Below are 19,502 nucleotides of genomic sequence, written 5' to 3'. Positions count from 1 at the left end.
ACTTACCTGTTGCTAAGTCTACACTGTACAGAATCCCCTTGCCTTTTGGTGAGACTTCTGTTCATCCTTCCAGCGCATGGACATGGACCGGCGGAGAGAGGATGCCCGGAACCCGAAACGCAAGCCCCGCCTGATGGAGGAAGACGAGCTGCCCTCGTGGATTATTAAAGATGACGCTGAGGTGGAACGGCTGACGTGTGAAGAGGAGGAGGAGAAGATCTTTGGGAGGGGGTCTCGCCAGCGGCGGGATGTGGACTACAGTGATGCCCTCACGGAGAAGCAGTGGCTGAGGGTAGGTGTGACTTTCTCGACTTCCTGCTCTGTGGGGCGTTGTTGGCTCGGTGAAATCAGAGGCCTGTGGCTGGACCCGTTTGAGGTGGACTGGTTGCCCCTATGAAGAGAAGGGGCTCTTGAACACAGAAAAGTCATTTTGCTCTTGCAGCGGAGTCATTCTGCAATTCATTGGAAGATAATGAGGAGTTGTTTTGCGAGAGCAGAATTGGTCACTGGAAACATAGGATTATGAGAGCTATGAGACCCGCTAATGTTTTATGACTTGTGATTGCCTGGTCATGCCTCACTTGGAGTTAGAATCAAAATGTGGAAGTGGGCTTTTGAAGTCTTTTTCGTTGTTCCCCCTCATTTTATGTTCTTTAATCAGAGTTTCACTTTTGCAGGTCTTGCTGAGAGAATTCAGGACAGCAGTCTCTTCTGACTACATTGCGGTTTCCTAGACGCACATAACATTAGCACTGGAAGGTGCCTTTGTACTGTCTTGGTTTTGCTGAGGTCCAGAGAGGTTAGGTGACTCTGCAAGGTCGCACAGCTGGCTAGAAACAACAGAATCAGTGAATGCTGATGCATTGGGAGCTTGGTGTTGGCTTGATCTGATCCGTCCCTTGCAGATGCAGCCTGGGCCTGGGACTTGGGTCACTGACGCTTGGAAATGGTATTCTATAGTTTGGATTGTTTTTTGTTTCCCTGCTTTGGAAAATGTCGATTCCTCGTTTTGACTGAGGTCTGTGATCTCAGACTGTTTGAGCACAGAAATATCAAACTGCTCCTAGGAGCCACGTGTGTGAATGCCCAGGTGAGCATGACTGTTCCCTTTGAAGGTTTAGCCGCACTTTCGTTTTTGGGCACAGACTTAGAACCAAGGCAGACAGAACAGGCTGGGATGTGCATTCCAGGCAGGGCCGGTAAATGCGTGCTGGAAATAGTAAGCATGGTTGGGTGAAAACCAAACAAAATAGAAGCTGTTTTTGTGAGTTGTTCATTTTATCAGAAGGGAATGCGGTTCCCAAGCTTTGTAAAACGTGGATTTTAGGACCCAGGCTGTAAGTAGGTAGGTGGGTGGGAGGGCCATGGAGGAAGAGTTTTGAGATTGGATAACACAGGCAGACAGGTCTCGGCCCCACTTGAGAGGTGATTTACTCAGGCTGTCGTATGATGAGAGAGAATGATCTGAATTTTGAAAAGATTGACGTCTGTGGTATCCTGAGAAGAAAGGGACAAGGAAAGCATGGCTTATCTCTATGGGTGAACTGTGACATGTGAAATGTAACTTTTGTGTGGTGGTTTTACTGTCACATCCAGGCATTCCAGTGGCCTCAGAGTATGGTTTTGTGAGTTTCTTTTGTTTCACTGTTGTGAGGTTGTAGTTGCATAATTAAGATCCATTCGCTAATGGGAAGAGTTTTTGCTTAATACTCATTTCTGAGCTAGGGGAAATTCTTTTCCCATTCTCTTTTATGTGAGCAATAAATTAACTACCTGGATATTATTATAGGAAATGAGACAAGAACCTAGGCCAGCATTTTAAAGTCTGTCTTATAAATGTATAATTTCCAGACACTACAAGCAAAATAATCTTGTTTATTGGGCAAGAAGGTAGCTGAATGTATCCTTTTTTAAATAATCAATGGAAAATGCTCTTCAAGTAAATAGCGTTATGAATCCTAGAAAGTTTTCAAGGTTAGAATACCTCATTTTTTCTCTTCTTCAGTTTATACCACTCGCGATGAGCGCTGTGCTGCCACACGGTAGAAACTCCATGAACGCTTCTGAAGATGAAGTGATAAACTTATAAGAAGAAAGTGGAAAGTTACTAATTTACCAGTCATGTTAGGGTAGTATTGTGTATCTTGTAGACTTCCTTTTTTTTTGGTCTAGTGTTTCTTCACTCGGTTCACATTCTTTTGCCAACCGGTCCATTCTGAAGGAGATCAGCCCTGGGATTTCTTTGGAAGGAATGATGCTAAAGCTGAAACTCCAATACTTTGGCCACCTCATGTGAAGAGTTGACTCATTGGAAAAGACTCTGATGCTGGGAGGGATTGGGGGCAGGAGGAGAAGGGGACGACAGAGGATGAGATGGCTGGATGGCATCACTGACTCGATGGACGTGAGTCTCAGTGAACTCTAGGAGTTGGTGATGGACAGGGAGGCCTGGCGTGCTACGATTCATGGGGTCACAAAGAGTCGGACACGACTGAGTGACTGAACTGAACTGAATGAAAGGAACATGTATGTCTAAAAATGGAAAACTAGTTTGTTTTACGAAACTATGCTATGAAATTGATGTTCATAATTTTCACCTTAAGGTGCCTCGCAAGATACCAAGTCACCCAAGAAGGATAAAACCGTTCTCAGGGCAGCTTTATTGTAATATGCCTTTTTGTAATCCCATCTCTTGGAAACTGTGTCTCCATATTCAGCGTGAGTTGATAACTTGCCATTGACCAGGCCGTGCGATTAACGCGGGATGCTGCATGGCCTCGGCGTTCAAACAGATGCTTACCGTCCATCGTTTGTTTACTTGTTCACCAGCGGCCATCCTGTTTAATATCAGCTTATTAAGCTCTTTCTTGATAATAAAATTTTATGCAAGGGGCTCTCGTGGGCCTAATGTGCAGAGATGTTCTCCACTGGCTGATGATTGAACACACTGGGTGAACCTAAGCAACGCAGCCTTGAAAGGGAACTTGGCAAAGACTGTTCTATAAGAAATGCTGTAACAGGGCTAAAATAATTCTCCCTCCTGGAAATGTTGTGCAAAGCCGGCTTGGCAGAGGCATCGGAGATACATAGAGTCCCTGAGTTGGAAGACAGCTCAGTGGAACAGCTCCCTGTCCTACACTTAAATCACATCCTCCACGGCACCTGTGCCAAGAGGCTGACCATCCGTAGAGGAGACACTCTGCCTTTTGTCTGCACAGCCCTTCCAGTGGTCAGCCCCAACTGTTAGTTCTTCTTCCCTTTGAACAGAATCCTCTTTCCTTATAGCTGCTGCTCGCTGGTCCTGATCCTATTCCCTGCGGGTGAACAGAACAATATTTTTTCTGTTTTTAGCATCACCTCCCACTGGACGAAACATTTGAGGACTCAAATGCCGTTAGAATGAACTTCCCTACATTCCTCTTTCTTTGGCACTTCCCTCATCCTCCAGGGCCCAGCTTAATTGCCACCACACCTTTGATCCCTTCACGAGTAAACACTAATCACATTTCTCCTCATACTCTCACTTTTCTTGGCCTATTCTTCCGTAACAGCTCGAACCCAACTTGCTAGTTTTCTTGGTCATTGTTGACATACCTGCCTTCCCGATTGATTAACATGCTGCATCTTGGTTGGACTTCCGTGTGCAAATAGTAAGGCCCATTGATTTCATTGGTTGCCACATGAAATAGCCCAGGATTGATGTGTGAGAATATTGCCCCAGGTAGTGTTCATCTCTGCAGTAGATGGACCTAAACCTGCCCTATTCAGGGGCCTGTCCAAAAGAGTAAGTAGAATTGTATTTCTCAGGTAAAAATTGAAGGTGGGTGTTTCTGGTTGGTAGAAGCAACCGTTCCACCCTGGGCTGTTCAGGGATCGAGGCTGGAGGGACTCTGTCAAGCCTCAGCATCTCCATCCCCTTGAGCCAATCGGGGAACACCACAGAGAGTGGTATGTGCTGAGTTCTAAGGACTCTAAGTGAATAGGCCTCCGTGACTTCCGCTCACATCCCATTAGCTAGAACGCCATCCTGGGACCACGTTAGCTATAAGGGCGGCTGAGAACTGTGGTCTGGCTGTGAGCCCAGGAAGGTAGGATTTTGGTGACAAGATTGCAGTGTCTGCCTCAGAACACTTAGGTTGAATTGAAGTGCTACGGCCATTTTCTTTGAAAATTTTATTATGGTTTCATCACAAACAAATTTTATTTTATAATCATAGTATGCTAAAAATTCCCACAGTGTCCTTTAGACAATCTGTTGAGTTGGAAGATTTAAAAAATTTTTCTGTATTCATGTTATTTTAAGTGAAGAGGATCACAATTTCAAACAAAGCTCAATTTGACTTTTTTTTTTTTAAGGTTTTTAAAGTTGTTTTGAAATTCCTGTCTCCATTGACGAAGCCTTAATTTCTTTGGTGTTAGGCAGTCTCAAGTGAACTTCGTCTTTAGGGGATAGTCAGGTCAACATCCATGCCTCCCGTGGGATGTTTTTCTCCCCTTGTAGGGGTTCCTGGCCATCTTCCTTCCCAAGATGGCATCTGGATAAAGGTAGATGCTGGGGTTTTATCATGACGCCGGGGCAGGTGCCCTGTCCTGTGCGTCTCTACTGGGCTCAGCACAGGACTCCCAGTCTGTCCTGTCGCTGGAGGTCATGACATGCAGCCAGTCCCATCTTCTGGTGTCTGTGATGACATGTGCTGTTAAAGTCTGGGGTCCTACCCAGTCTCCATTGGTCAGCTTTCCTGAAATCTCATGAAGACGCTCTGCTTCTCTGGTCTCTTAGTGCTCTCAGCTCTTTTGCGCTCTAGTTGGGAATCTGAAAGCTCGTAGTTGCTTTCTTCCCAGTGTGCTGGAGCATCCAGGAGAGTCCAGCCCCATTTTGTAAAAAAAAAAAATCACAGTCTCACCACCAGGGAGTTGTCAAGCCTGAAGCTTCTAGAATTTGATAGTTGGGTGAGTCAGGAAGCTCTTTAAAACAAGTGATACAAAAATGCCTTACTTTTGCAATATCTGTCAAAGTATCTGACTATATGAATGCACTGTGAGGGACCTTCCTGGAGCCTTGGGAGGTGCTGGTAAAGTGAGAATCCTAAAGCCCACACTCCATGGCCTTCATAGTAAATCTACCTCTGGGCATCTTTGCTGCCTCATTCCTCTTGTTCCCTGCACTGCCCCCGCAAAATATACCAGGTTTGGGGCCTGAAGAGTGAATATTCCATTCAGCCCTAGCTAGGTGTATTGCCCTAGCTTAGGTGTATTGAACTACCTGGAGTTAGACCCCACAAGTTAAAGGGCTCAGTCCCCAGTAAGACCGGGCTTACTCTGGTGGCCAGCCGCACTGCGGGGATCCCTGGGCCACCTGCACTACTGACCGACTGACTCTAAATTCAGGGGGTTCTCATGACTCTCTCGGGTTCAGTAATTTGCTACAGTGGATCTAGAAAGTACCTCTGGTGGTTACAGCTTTGTTATGAAGGATACAAATTGGGAGGGCCAACCAAATGAAGTAGCACACAGGATGGTCTCAGGGAGGGTACCCAGCTTCCCTGCCCTCACCCCATGGAACCAGACGGCACCCCTCCTGGCACAGCAGTGTACACACCAACCAGCAAGCTCCACAGAGCTTCCGTGTGCAGAGTCATCATTGGAATCTCCTCCCTATGGAGGGAGCTGGCGCAGCGGCTTATACTACAGGTAACAAAGTCCTCAGGGCTCATGTCTTACCTCTCTTCCTCTTAACCCCCTTTTCCTCCTGGGCAAAAGGCTCCCTATCCTGCCTTCCTGTCACATTGCAACTTCCCATACACACATGGCCTGGCCGTGGTGCTCTTCACTGTGGATTCTAGAGCGGTTCTGGGGATCCCTGTTCAGCAGTCTCCCCTCCTAATTGCAAAGAGCCTTCAGAATTGAAGAAACTCCTCTCCAACAGCCTGGTTTAGACTGCTGTCTGCTGGTAGGACCACAAGTCCTGTTGTGGAAGTCAGTGGTGGTGTTTTGTCTTTTTTTGTCTTTGCATATTAACTTTGCCCTAATCCTACTCAAGGCAATAGGTGGCTCCCCTGAACAAGGAATGATCCCTTGAGAAAGTATGGAAGAGAATATTAATGTGGTTTTAAAAGTATTATGTCAATTACCATTTTATAGCTTTCCCATGGAGTACCCACAGTGGTAACAGTGCTCAACTGTATTGTGTGTGTGTGTTTCCACATAACCAATAATTGGCTCATGTTGATAATTTCTTGGAAAAACATCTTTGAGGGCAGGCATTCATAGACCTAAATTGGCAGACGTCGGATGAGCCCGTTGGGCCAGGTGTTTCTAACATGCACGGGCTGTGCTGTTCCTAGTATCATAATCATGACTGAGGCGGGAGCCCCATAAAACTGGGGTGTCTGTAAAGCTTAACAGTGGGCGGAGGGTGAATGATGGAATGCCTGGCTTTCCTATTCTTCCTGTTCCTTTGGTCCTTCTGCCAACTTCAGAATCCTTCCCTTCCTAAACATTTAGTGACATCCCAGAATTTATTTAATTGCCGAGTGAGTGATTTGTGCCCTGCAGCACTTGAGGATAATTGGAATGCAGTCTAAATGATGTGCTCTGTATAATATTTCATTGCCAGCCTGATAGAGGGAAGGAACTTTGGAGTCTGCTTTTGTTTCACAGTGGATCTGATGCCTCGAAACTGTCATTTGAAAAGGTTCCTTACTTGGTGGGGTCTCTTCTTATGGTGTGGTCCTTACATATGAGTGTAAGGATGTTTCTTTTGGTTTTGTAAGCTCCTGGTGATGATATGAGCTCTGTTCCTACAGTGCCCTGCACTGTCGGGCCCCAGACCATGTTATCTAAATAACGGGGCTAAGACTCACATCCTCGGATCTTTCAGTCTCCCAAGAGAGACAGCTAGTTTTAGAAGCCCTAGGATTTCCAGACCTTAAGGAAAGGCAGCACAGAACATCTTTTTCCCCTCAACCAGTCTGTCACCAGAGAAGAGCTTGAGTTTCCCACAATTTTGGTGCCAGAGTGACATCTCGATAGTTAGGTCTGTATGTGTGTTTAGGTGCTAAGTCCTGTCTGACTGTTTTGCAAACCCACGAGCTGTAGCTCTCCAGGCTCCTTCTGTCCATGGGATTTCCCAGACAAAAATACTAGAGAGGGTTGCCATTTCCTACTTCAGGGGATCTTCCTAACCCAGGGGTTGAACCTGTGTCTCCAGCATTGGCAGGTGGATTCTTTACCGCTGAGCCACCAGGGACTGACCACCAAAGGAATTTTTGGTGGGGTCTCCCCTTCCCACAGTGCGCAGTGGAGATAACAGAGTAAGAGACTCCTGAACCATAAAATAGTAGAGGAGATCAGTGAAGTAAAATGTGACACCTCCTAGTGGAGTCTCCCTGTCTGCCTTGAAAGGCTGTGCTATACCAGGGTGCAAGTAAGGAGGAGGTCTGTTAGTCAGCTTTCCGTTATAAGCAGCCTCTGCCAAACCCTCCGTGGGAAAAAGGCAGAGAAATCCACCGAGAGTTAGCCACGAAGATCTGGAAAAAGTACTGAGAAAGTTTGAAGAAGTTGGGATTTTAAATAAGATATTTGAAACTTTGTTGAAAGATATAATGAGAAATAATAAAAAATATTTCCTGGTTTATATGAAGAGAATTTTTCCTCTCTCTCAGGAAATCGTTGAAACAGAATAATGTCTCCTCTGTTGGGGCTGGATTAAGTATGATGTGATACAGCCTGAAATTAGGAGCTGGGGTCTCCTAGGTATAATCACAGCTGAGAACATCAGAGATTCTGTAAGACGTCCTTTTCTCCCCAAAGACTTTATTCTATACTGGCAAGGTTTGGGAGGGTCCTTCATCTAAGGTATTGCTGTTGTTGCTCAGTTGCCAAGTTGTGTCTGACTCTTTGCGACTCCATGGACTGCAGTACGACAGGCTTCCCTGTCCTTCACTGTCTCCTAGAGTTTGCTCAGACTCATGTCCATTGAATCGGTGATGCCATCCAACCACCGCATCCTCTGTCGTCCCCTTCTCCTCCTGCCTTCAGTCTTTCCTAGCACCTGGGTCTTTTCCAGTCGACTTCACATCAGGTGGCCCAAGTATTGGAGCTTCAGCCTCAGCAGCGTCTACAGTATGATGTGCGTAATACCTTTAGTATTTTCCCCCCTCTCTTGTTTTGTCACTTTGTATCACCTTCCCTTGCTTTTTGTTTAAAAGACATAAAATTGTATTTTCTTTTTCTTTTCCCAAGTGGCATTTTTTAGCTTTTCAAATTGAATCGTCAGTTTACTGGGGCAAAATGGCTAGCAAGCTGCATTTCCGTTTTTATACACAAGGGAGAGCTAAGACCCTAGCAAATGGATTTGGGTTTTGCCAAATTCAAGGTCCTTCAGCACTTTAGGAGGAAGTACTGAACTAACTAATGGTGATCAGAGTTGTGAATTGTCTGGGGGAAACATGTGATCGTAGTAAATGAATTTTGATAAATTTATGTACTTTTTATTTTATTCTTAAATCAATGGGCTAGATTGTTTTCACAGCGATTGGATCTGATATGTACCCTTTGGTCAAAACTCAATAGGGTTGGTTTAATGGAAGAAAGTGTCCTCAGAGGATCATCTAAAATACTAAATACTAAAGGCTGAGAAGTGACAGAGACTTGTTTCGATTGGTTCTTAAAACTGTGATGCCTGGAAATTCTAGTCTCAAGTTTTAACCTTTTGATATACAGGTTTAGCTCTGAAATCTAACGCAGACATTGAAAGTAACCATGGGAATTGGACCTGGCATACCGATACTAAGGAGCCCACATCAGTTCACATTATCTTAGAGATAATGCTTAGAGATAGATGTTTTAGAAATATGGCTGCTCTTCTGAATCAAGATTTGGTTCTTGTCCCATTCTTTTTTGTTTTTGTTTTTTAAATCCATAAAGCTACGACAATAAATCTTTTTTAAAAATATGTTTATTTTTGACAAAAGATGTATATCCTTAAGGTGTACCATGTAATGTTTTGGGACAGGTATACACTGTGAAATGACTTCATTCTCCCAGTGAGGGCTGGGGAGGGCACAGCTGTTTTAGGAAGTTAGAGATAGAGCAGGGAACTTTACTGACGCAACTGTATCTTTGATCGCTGCCTCTCAAGGGCATATAGGATCATGGTTAAGAGACTAAACCTTGGAATCTGATGAACCAGGCTTTTTTAAATCCCAGCTCCACCTATTTTGCTCTGTGACCTGGGGTGCCTAGTGTAACCTTCCTGTAGCTTTGTTATAGAAATGGGAAAATCATAGCTCCTTCATATAATTTTCTGAAGTTTGCATATGTGTACCATAGAACCTGGCATTTAATGATTACCAAAAAAAAAAAAAAATTAGCTATTAAGGAAAAAGTATTAAATTATTTCAGAGAATACCTAGATGGTAGGAAAAGAAGAAATAAAATAGTTCTGTTGTGTGTCTTGAATCCTACAGAAGAAAGGTAAAAGGAGTGAAGAGGCCCCCGTCCTTACCATTAATGGAATTAAGGAGGGCAACACGATTCCTTACTGAGTATGTTATGGAGCATGTGCACAGGCATACTCACCTCAAGCCAGCCAACCTGTACTCATGCAGCTATAAACTCTCTGGACTCTGATTTTCTACTTAACCCTCCGTGGCTGCAGGAAGGGCCGGGGGCTGGCAGTCAGGAAGCTGGTCTGCATTCCGGCCCTGCTGCCAGCTCAGTGTGTCACCTTGGTTTCTTGATCTGGGTGGAGCTGGATTCTCTTTGCTGTGCTGGGTCCCCCTCCACCTACCTAAAGACAACCTCGGAAATCACATGAAGCCGCTTTCCTTTTCCTTTTTACTGTGCTTTTAGTAATGAGCATCCCCTGCTTTCTGATCAGTGGGTCCATTGGGGGAGGCTGTTAAAAAGCACGTTCCATTCAACGCCCATTTATTGAACGGTGAGCAGGTTGAGCTCCACACGGTGCAAGCATGGGGAAAGTAGTGTTAATTGTTGAGCTAGTGTTCCTCACCGTGCTGGCCTGCCTTATTAGAGCAATTAAGAGCCAGACTTGAGAGATGCTATTAGAGATAATATTGCACACTTAGCCACCTTAAAGAGCTTGTCAAGAGCAGGTCTCCAAGTGTACACAGATGGGAATTAATAGAGATTAGAACAGATTGTGAGATGTTCTGACTTGTAGGGCTTTTAACTGTTGAGGAAATCAGTAGAGTTTAAGAAATATCCATCCTCCTTCACCCTAGACTTTCAGTGTCACATCTCTGGGGGCATTATTTATGATTTCTCCCCTTCCCCCCATCCTCAGACTCTGGAGGATGGAAGGGCAGCTGCTCTTTGGCACATGGTGTGACCTCCAGACATGGTTGGCAACAGCGTTCATCTCTTGGATGCTTCTGGGAGACCCAAGCCTCCCCAACAGCCACCCCTGTGCTCCTCAAGGGTCTCCCCACCCTGCTTGGCCTCCAGTGGAGGAAAAATACAACACAGTGCGTCCCCCATCCACTTTGACAAAAGGAAGAAGGATTGGATCTTGTAGCGTTAGAGGCCAACATCATGAGCTGAAGGAAGCATGTGACACTTGCAGATTGCCGGTGTTTTAGAGAATAGCTCTCCTCTTTGTTCAGGACAGTTCAGGTGGATCCTCAGAGAAGTTGGAGGGCACTTCCCAAAGCAGATTGCAGCTGTGACCACCCCCTACCCCCAGCCCCACTCCCCACATCACCCCTCCAGCAGCCTCCCACTGCCTATATAATTGAATCCAGGCACTTTAACATGGTCTCCAAGGCCATGGCCATCCGGCCTCTGCCTGGCCCTAGAATGTCATCTTCTTCTCTTGTTCTCTGGGTGGCCGCCACACTGGCTTGTCTTCCTGGACACTTCCAGCAAGGCTCCTTCCCTAACTACCATGTGGCCAGCTCCTTGCCCTCATGCTCTCTTTCCAGACAGACCCTCCCCGACTGCCCCAGCTTAAAGAGCCAGGCCCTGCCAGCAGCTGTCGCATAACCTGCGTTAATCTTCTTTGCAGCCCTTGCCACCGTCTAAAGGTTATGTCGTTGGCTTCTTCCACTGGTACCAAGCTCCAGGAAAGCCAGGGCCCTCGCCTGTCTAGTCCACAGCCGTATCCCAGCAGTAGGGCAATGCCTTGTGCACAGTAAGCACTCCATGCTATGCTATGCTAAGTCGCTTCAGTCATGTCCGACTCTGTGCGACCCCATAGATGGCAGCCCACTAGGCTCCCCGTCCCTGGGATTCTCCAGGCAAGAACACTGGAGTGGGTTGCCATTTCCTTCTCCTTTGCATGAAAGTGAAAACTGAAAGTGAAGTCGCTCAGTCGTGTCCGACTCCTAGCGACCCCATGGATTGCAGCCTACCAGGCTCCTCCGTCCATGGGATTTTCCAGGCAAGAGTACTGGAGTGGGGTGCCATTGCCTTCTCCATAGATATTGGTAAATAAGTGAATGTACCAGCCAGAGATGAGGGCTCAGAGAGGGTATTTGCTTACACTTCATGTTTTTTTGGTTAAGGCAGTAGAATCCTGTGTTATTTACAAATATGGATCAAGGTAGAAATAACTGACATTCTTTCCCATTAAGTGCATGGTCTGTGTCTTCATGTAAAGATTTCTTACTTAAAAAATTCTAAAGATACGTGCTTTTGACATAAGTGCTCTTGAGCTTTTCAAGATTTTAAAGGCTCTGTTCTAATTTCAGAACACATTGATGAAGAGTATTTAAATATGCATAAAAGTACAACCATCGCTTCAATCCAGCTATTCCTTGGAAATTCTTATAGATTTTACAACAGCTGTCTTCTAGCGTAAGCCCTTATTTCTTTTTAAGCAAAAACCAAATTGACATATCTAATCTAACCTGCGTTAGATTAGACAAACCTTTCTAACCTGCGTTAGATTAGACAAAACTTTCTATTTTGTCTTTTGAAAAGACAAAATAGAAAGTACTAAATTAATTGGATTTTCATTTCTATTTTTGTACAAGAGAGTGTCCAATGGAAAATGGTGATCTTAAGCATAAGGCCACGTACCTTTTAGATGGATGCCTTTCTTACTTTCTGTTAAAGAGTGTTGAATTGTCACAATCATGAGAAATTGTTGACGGGACCGTGAAACTTTCCTGCAGACAAAGCTTGATTCTTGTTTTGCCACTCTTACTGAAACTAATATTTAAGGTCACTGTGCTCATAGTCCATCGTAAAAAGTATATTCCTAATGCACAATGCTGTTTTTTAAAAATATTTTTCCCTTGGACCTTGAATATAGAACATTTTCCAAAGATTATTTTAAATGATGGGCTTCCCAGGTGGTGCAGTGGTGAAGAATCCACCTGCCACTTGCAGGAGGTGCAAGAGAAATGGATTTGATCCCTAGATTGGGAAGATGCCCTGGAAAAGGAAATGGCAACCCACTCCAGTATTCTTGCCTGAAAAGTCCCATGGACAGAGGAGCCTAGCAGGCAGTTCATAGGGTTGCAAAGAGTCGGACACAACTGAGAAACAGCGTGTACACACACACACACACACACACATTTAAAATGATATCCTCAAAACTTCAGCTTTATCACGGCTTCCAGTGGTTCTGTTCTTCTTGCCCAGCTTGCCTCTCCTATTTTAGTGGGATGACAAGCCTGAGGCATCGGGATGTTGGGGCTCCGGTTCCAGATGTGTTGTTGTTTTGTTGTGTGACATCTTAGATAAGTCACCTCACCTCCCTGGCCTGTTTCCTTATCTGCACATTGGAGTCACGAAGTGAGGGATGGGGGTGAGGATAAGAGCCTGGCCCATCTCACCTGCTTGCCTCCTTCCTCGATTTTTGTCTTTGGCAGCCCTAGAATGGACTGTGTGGGTCTGGCTCCAACTGAGACTTAACCCTCAGGAACTAAAACTCAGAGGGGTCAGGGGTGAGGGATTCTTCTCCTTGTTCTTAGCCAGGCTTTCTCTCAGAAGTGCAGGCTGACGAGGCATGTTAGTGGACTCAGTGCGTGATCAGTGTCCAGGACTGCCTGGGTGTTAGTAACTGTTGGAGAGCTGAGCTGAGTCCTGGGTGCTGATATAATATATATATGATGGCCAGGACACTAGCATGGTGGAGCCAGAAGGGAACACTTACCTGCCAAAGGAAGCTACTTTCTCTACTCAGGGAGTTGGGGGCTTCAGCACCTCCATATAGACCAAGACCAAAGACTTTTCTAGCACACTGTCATCAAAAAGAAATAGCCCATCTCATCATTTTTTAAATCCCTTCTACTAAGCGGAGTACGTAACAGCTGCTGCATGGATTTATTTTGTTCATTGAAACATATCAAGTCTCCTTGCCAAATTATCAAGACCAAATCTGTTTGCATTTACTTTAATTTAAAAAAATGCACTAATGTCATGGGATATTATTGGAAGGTCTGGGAAGGATATCGTGGCGTCTAACAGACTACAGTGTCAACATTCCAGGGGAATCCCTGGCATGAACATTTGTTTTGCAAAAGAATTAAGAAACCCAGTGTAGGGGTTTTATTTTATTATGTTACACAAATCTAATGAATGACTATTTATTAGTAGTTTTATAAATTGTGTCTTTTGCATTTCTGTAGTCAGCACCCAGAGCTAGATATTTTTTTAAGAAAAGTAACAGTTAAAATAGGGCTTCACAAGTGGTGCTGGTGGTAAAGAACACTCCTGCTAATGCAAGAGATGTAAGAGACGTGGGTTCAATCCCTGGGTCATGAAGATCCCCCAGAGAAGGAAAAAGCAGCCACTCCAGTATTCTTCGCTGGAGAATCCCATGGACAGGGGAGCCTGATGGGCCATAGTCCATAGGGTCGCACAAAGTCAGACGTGACATAGCATGCATGCACGCAATGTTTAAAATAAAATTTATTTGGAGGGATTCTCTCCATCATAAAAGCATAAGGAGAAATATGGAAGAGGGGTAAGAAAATAGAGTCACCTGTAATCTTGTTGACCTTCACATACCCAGGTTGGAAAAGGAGCCAAGTAAAATCACAGACAGGGATTACTGTGGTGCCGTTGCATTCAGATGTATTTTTAACCTGTTATGAGGGTTGGCTCTCCACAGTTTCAGTAAATCCCAACCCATGATGCCCATCAGGCCCCAGCCTGTTGTCAGCTGTATTTGCATGTCCTTCCAATCAGTCTGAAGAACACCCTGTTTTCCTGGGCACCCACTGCTAAAGGACTTTTTGTTTTTAGAGCCATTAAGACACATGTGGGGGCATGCCTCCCCACACTGGAGTAGCAATTTTTGCTTCTTCTCATAAACAGGGCTTTTATTTCTCCATTTCAGGTTTCACAACCTGTTTCCCCTCACTTTCAACTGTGGCTTTTCAGTTTCACAAAGAAAACTGTTAGAACTCAGTAATGAATGAATTCAGTAAGGTGACAGGTTTATTCAGTCAAATCAATAGCATACAAAAATTAAGTGCATTTCTATGCACTGACAACGAATTATCAGAAAGAGGACTATCCCCTTTACAATTGTATCAAAAATAATAAAATACCTAGGAATAAATTTAACCAAAGAGGCGAAAGACCTATATTCTGAAAACTATGTCACTGATGAAATACACTGAAGAAGACACAAGAAATGGAAATCTATTTGGATTGGAAGAATTAATAATGCCAAATGTCCATATTACTCAAAGCAGTAGACAGATTCAGTGCAATCCTTATCAATTCCAAAGACATTTTTCAGAAATACAACAATACTGAAACTTTTATAGAACCACAAAAGTCCTGAATAGCTAAAGTTATCCTGAGAAAGAAGAGCAAATCTGGAGGCATCACGCTCCCCAATTTTGAACTATATCACAAAGCTATAGTAATAAAAATGTTATTTTTGTTGGTGTAAAATGAGTACAATAGATCAGTGAAACAGAATAAAGAACCCAGAAATAAGCCCATGTCCTGTGCTGTGCTTAGTTGCTCAGTCGTGTCTGACTCTGCGACATGGACTGTAGCCCACCAGGCTCCTCTGTCCGTGGGGATTCTCCAGGCAGGAGTACAGGAGTGGGTTGCCATGCCCTCCTCCGGGGGATCTTCCCAACCCAGAGATCGAACCCAGGTCTCCCACATTGCAGGCGGATGCTTTACTATCTGAGCCGAGTGTAGATAGCCAATCAATTTATGACAGCAGTACAAGAATATACAAGGGGGAAAGAAAGTTCTCTTCAGTAAATGGTATTGGGATGACTGGACAGCAAAAGAATAAAATGAGACCATTATTTTTCACTATACATAAAAATTAACTCCAAATGGATCAAGGACTTAAATGTAAGATCTGAAGCATTAAAACTCCTAGAAAAAAAAAAGCATAGGCAGTAAGCTATTTGTCACATTGGTGACAAATTTTGTATCTGACTCCAAAAGAAAAGGCAACAAAAATAAACAAAGTAAGAAGTTTCTGCACAGCAAAGGAAACCATCAAGAGAATGAAAGGACAGCCTACTGAATCGGAGAGAATATTTGCAAATTATATATCCATCAAGGGTCAGCATCCAATTGAGCCATCTAAATAGGCATTTGTACAAAAAAGGATATGCAGGTGGCCAACAGACAACAGCATGACTCCACATAAAGCAACTGCAAATCAAAACCACAGGGTCAGTTCTACTTCTTAGAATGGCAGTTGTCAAAAAGACAGGAGCTAACGAGTGTTGGTGAGAATTTGGAAAAGAGGAGATCTTCCTGCTGGTGGGAATCTTAACTGGTACAACCACTATGGAAAACAGTATGGAGGTTCCTCAAGAAACTTAAGATAAAACTATGATATGATCCAGCAATTCCACTTCTGGGTATTTATCCAAAGGAAACAGAATCACTATCTTGAAAAGATATATGCACCCCCATGTTTACTGCAGTGTTACTTACAATAGACAAGATACAGGAACAACCTAAGTGTCCATCAATGGGTGAATGGATAAAGGAAATGTGGTATATATATGCAGTGGAATTATATTCACCTCAAAGAAAACAGAAGTGTTGCCATTTTAAGTAACATGGATGGACCTTGAGGGGCTTACACTGAGTGAAATAAGTCAGAGAAAGACATACTATATGATTTCATGTTTATGTGGAATTTAGAAACAAAGCAAATGAACAAACAAAACCAAAATCATAGAGAATACAGTGATGATTGTCAGAGAAGAGGACGGTTAGGGAGTGGGCAGAAATGGGTGAAGGGATCAAGAGATACAAACTTCCAGTTATAAAATAACTAAGTTGTGGCGATAGAATATACAGCATGGTATATTCAGACTATAGTTAGTAATATCACAGAGCACACTTGAAAGTTACCAAAAGAGTAAATCCTAAAAATTCACTTCGAGCGTGATAGATGGTCATGGGGAGGCTTCCCTGGTGACTCAGTGGTAAAGAATCCGCCTGCCAATGTAAGAGACACAGGTTGGATCCCTGAGTCAGGAAGGTCTCCTAGAGAAGGAAATGGCAACTCAATCCAGTATTCTTGCCTGGGAAATTCCATGGACAGAGGAGCCTAGGGGGCTACAGTCTATTGGGTCACAAAAAGTCGGACACAACTGAGCAACTTTTATTAAGATATTAATTTTTACCCGCACTGGGTCTTCATCGCTTCATCCTCTAGCTGCGGAGAGCAGGGGCTACTCTCTAGTTGGGGTGTGAGGGCTTCTCATTGCAGCGGCTTCTCTCGTTGCAGAGCACAGGCTCTGGGCTCTCAGGCTTCAGTCGTTGTAGCTTGCAGGTTCAGTAGTTGTGGCACACGGGCTTAGCTGCCCCAAGGCATGTGGGGTCTTTCCCAATACCAGGGATAGAACCAGTGTCCCTTGCATTGCAAGGCAGATTCTTAGTCACTGGACCATCAGGGAAGCCCAGCATTTCGTATATATGTATTTTAATATGGAATGTTGAATGTATTGCCTTAAAGATTTTGAAAATGCACATCAGTGCAAGTCTGTGGGAGTGTGGGGTTTGGTAAAAGAAAGATATTAAATAAATCACCTCCCAGTTCACAGCCCCTTTGCTCAGTCAGTGTGCGTCCTCCTGGCCTGTTATTTTGGCTGCTTCTTGAAAAGGTTCAGGAGCTCAGGTCAGATCAGCAACAGATGAATCTCTTAATGACCCTGGGAGAGCTCACTGCTTGCAAATATCAAGAAAGCTTCTGGATGGGATGTAAGACACACCTCATGAATGCCGTTAACCCCACCGCTCCTCCAGAAAGGCCTCCTTTGTGGACTTCCTTCTACCCAGATTCCCTGGTGGCTCAGATGGTTAAGAAGCTGCCTGCAATGCAGGAGGCCCCAGTTCAGTCCCTGGGTCAGGAAGATCCCCTAGAGAAGGGAATGGCTACCTACTCCAGTATTCTTGCCTGGAGAATGCCATGGACAGAGGTACAGTCCATGGGGTCTCAAAAGAATCGGACATGACTGAGTGAGTAACACTTCACTTCCTCCCCAGCAGCAGGCTCTGGGTACTTCCTTTACCCTCCTTGTTGCCTGGTTTCTAGTGGGCCAGGCCCCTCCCTTTTTCCTCCTTACCTGTTCACTTGAGTTATCCACATGGTTCTGCCTCTGAGCTAAGTAGGGGTGATTCATCACTAGTCCGGCTTAGAAGGTCCTTTCTGCCAATGGGGTTGAATATCTTATTTAAACCATTTGACTCCCAAAGCTGGATTGAGACAAAAGATTTTATAATTACCAATTAAAATAGAGGCAGTTTAAAGAGGAGGGCTCGAGCAGGGCAAACAAAACCAAAAATCTTCATTTTGCCCCATTTATCTGGCTTAGTATAATTCACTGTATAATCCTGCAGCCTTTCCTTAAACAGTAATCTTTTAAGCCAGACCTTAGAATGCACTTCCTTGGTAAACCCTGTCATTTTGAGAAAGCAGAAGAGTAAACAATAAAGACTTAATTTTATTTCAGTAAGATTTGGGGGTCCCACTGGTTGAGCAAGGCCTCAATCTAAATGCTTTGGAAGGCTATTTTTATTAAAATGACTTTTTTAAAACTTCCAAAAGCAATTTCAGACTGATAGGAGGTTTAGACTTTTTGTTATTTTTTATTAGAATATAGTTGCTTTACAAGGTTGTGTTTCTTGCTGTAACAGCAAAGTGAAGCAGTCATATGTATACATATATCCCTCTTTTCTAAATTTCCTTCTAAATGGCGCTTCCCTGATAGCTCAGTTGGTAAAGAATCTGCCTGCAATGCAGGAGACTCTGGTTCAATTCCTGGGTTGGGAAGATCCACTGGAGAAGGGATAGGCTACCCACTCCAGTATTCTTGGGCTTCCCTTGAGGCTCAGCTGGTAAAGAATCCACCTGCAATGCGGAAAACCTGGCTTCTATCCCTGGGCTGGGAAGATCCTCTGGAGAAGGGAAAGGCTATCCACTCCAGTAATCTGACCTGGAGAATTCCATAGACTGCATAGTCCATGGGGTTGCAAAGAGTCAGACACGACTGAGCAACTTTCACTTCCCAAGTTAGGTCAGCACAGTCAGTTCTCATTATTACCTGTTTTATACATATAGTGTATATATGCCAATCCCAGTCTCCCAATCCATCCTGCCACTCCCTTCACCCCTTGGTAACTGTAAGTTTGTTCTCTACATCTGTGACTCTCTTTCAGCTTTGCAAATAAGTTCATCTCTACCATTTTCCTAGATTCCATGATGTAAGTGATATTATTCAATACTTGTTTTTCTCTTTCTAACTAAACTTCACTCTGTGTGATACCCTCTGGGTCCATCCACAACTCTGCAAATGATACTGGTTTTTTTTTCTTTTTTTCTGGCCGAGTAATATTCCATTGCGTGTATGTACCATGGCTTCTTTATCCACCTCTGTATCAATGGCCATTTAGGTTGCTTCCATGTCAGACATATTTTAAGACAAAGCCAAAGCTCATACCAAGAAGATTGAAATAAATGGTGACTAAAAGTACCTGTAATATAATATACTATGAAAGAACAGGGGAGAGAGCGGTCAAGCATAGTACTATGAATGAAATGGCAGCTTGGCCATTTCTTAAAAGGCAAGCGTGGTTTGGTAGGAAAGAGGGACCAGGAGAAGCAGGTGCCCATCGAAGGGATGCATGAGGAGTCATGGGCATGTGGCACGTGCTACTCTAACCCTGTGTGTTGGGAGCAGAGTTTTTATAGGAATGGGAGTGGAGAAGAAAAACTGAGATGAGGCTCTGCGGGACCAAAGAATTTGGGCTATATTCCTTATTCTCTCCATAGAAAGAATGGGGAGTCTGAACCTTTCTGAAATCTGAGAATGAGTGATCTGTCCCTCCTTTTAGATCAAGAAAAGATAACTGTTTTCATTATAAAGGATGAATATAAAGGGCCCCAGAGAGAGGATGAGGGACACCTCTAAGGGAGGCCATTATACTTGACCCTGTGAAGAGAAGACCAGAACAAGGGAAGGAAACAACTATCGATGAACTATTTTAGAGGTAAACCGTGGTGGCTGACAGGACATAGATTATAATAA

At 44.1% G+C, this 19,502-nt stretch overlaps 1 protein-coding gene across 11 annotated transcripts in view; it reads left to right on the top strand.

Moving 5' to 3' along the window:
• Window positions 1–19,502, top strand: part of SMARCA2 (SWI/SNF related BAF chromatin remodeling complex subunit ATPase 2) — a 180,115-nt gene that overhangs the window by 114,757 nt on the left and 45,856 nt on the right. For all 11 annotated transcript variants that reach the window (XM_086415363.1, XM_086415355.1, XM_086415365.1 and 8 more), the window contains exon 27: window positions 74–292. In XM_086415363.1, the coding sequence (XP_086271489.1) occupies window positions 74–292 (219 nt within the window). The remainder of the gene's footprint in view (window positions 1–73; window positions 293–19,502) is intronic.

This window comes from Bos grunniens, chromosome 8 (genome assembly GCF_055505025.1).
Source record: "Bos grunniens cultivar Pamir isolate PY7600 chromosome 8, Bosgru_T2T1.0, whole genome shotgun sequence".
NCBI lineage: Eukaryota > Metazoa > Chordata > Mammalia > Artiodactyla > Bovidae > Bos > Bos grunniens.
The sequence above is the reverse complement of the archived record's forward strand: the minus strand, read 5'-3'. Positions and strand labels throughout refer to the sequence as shown.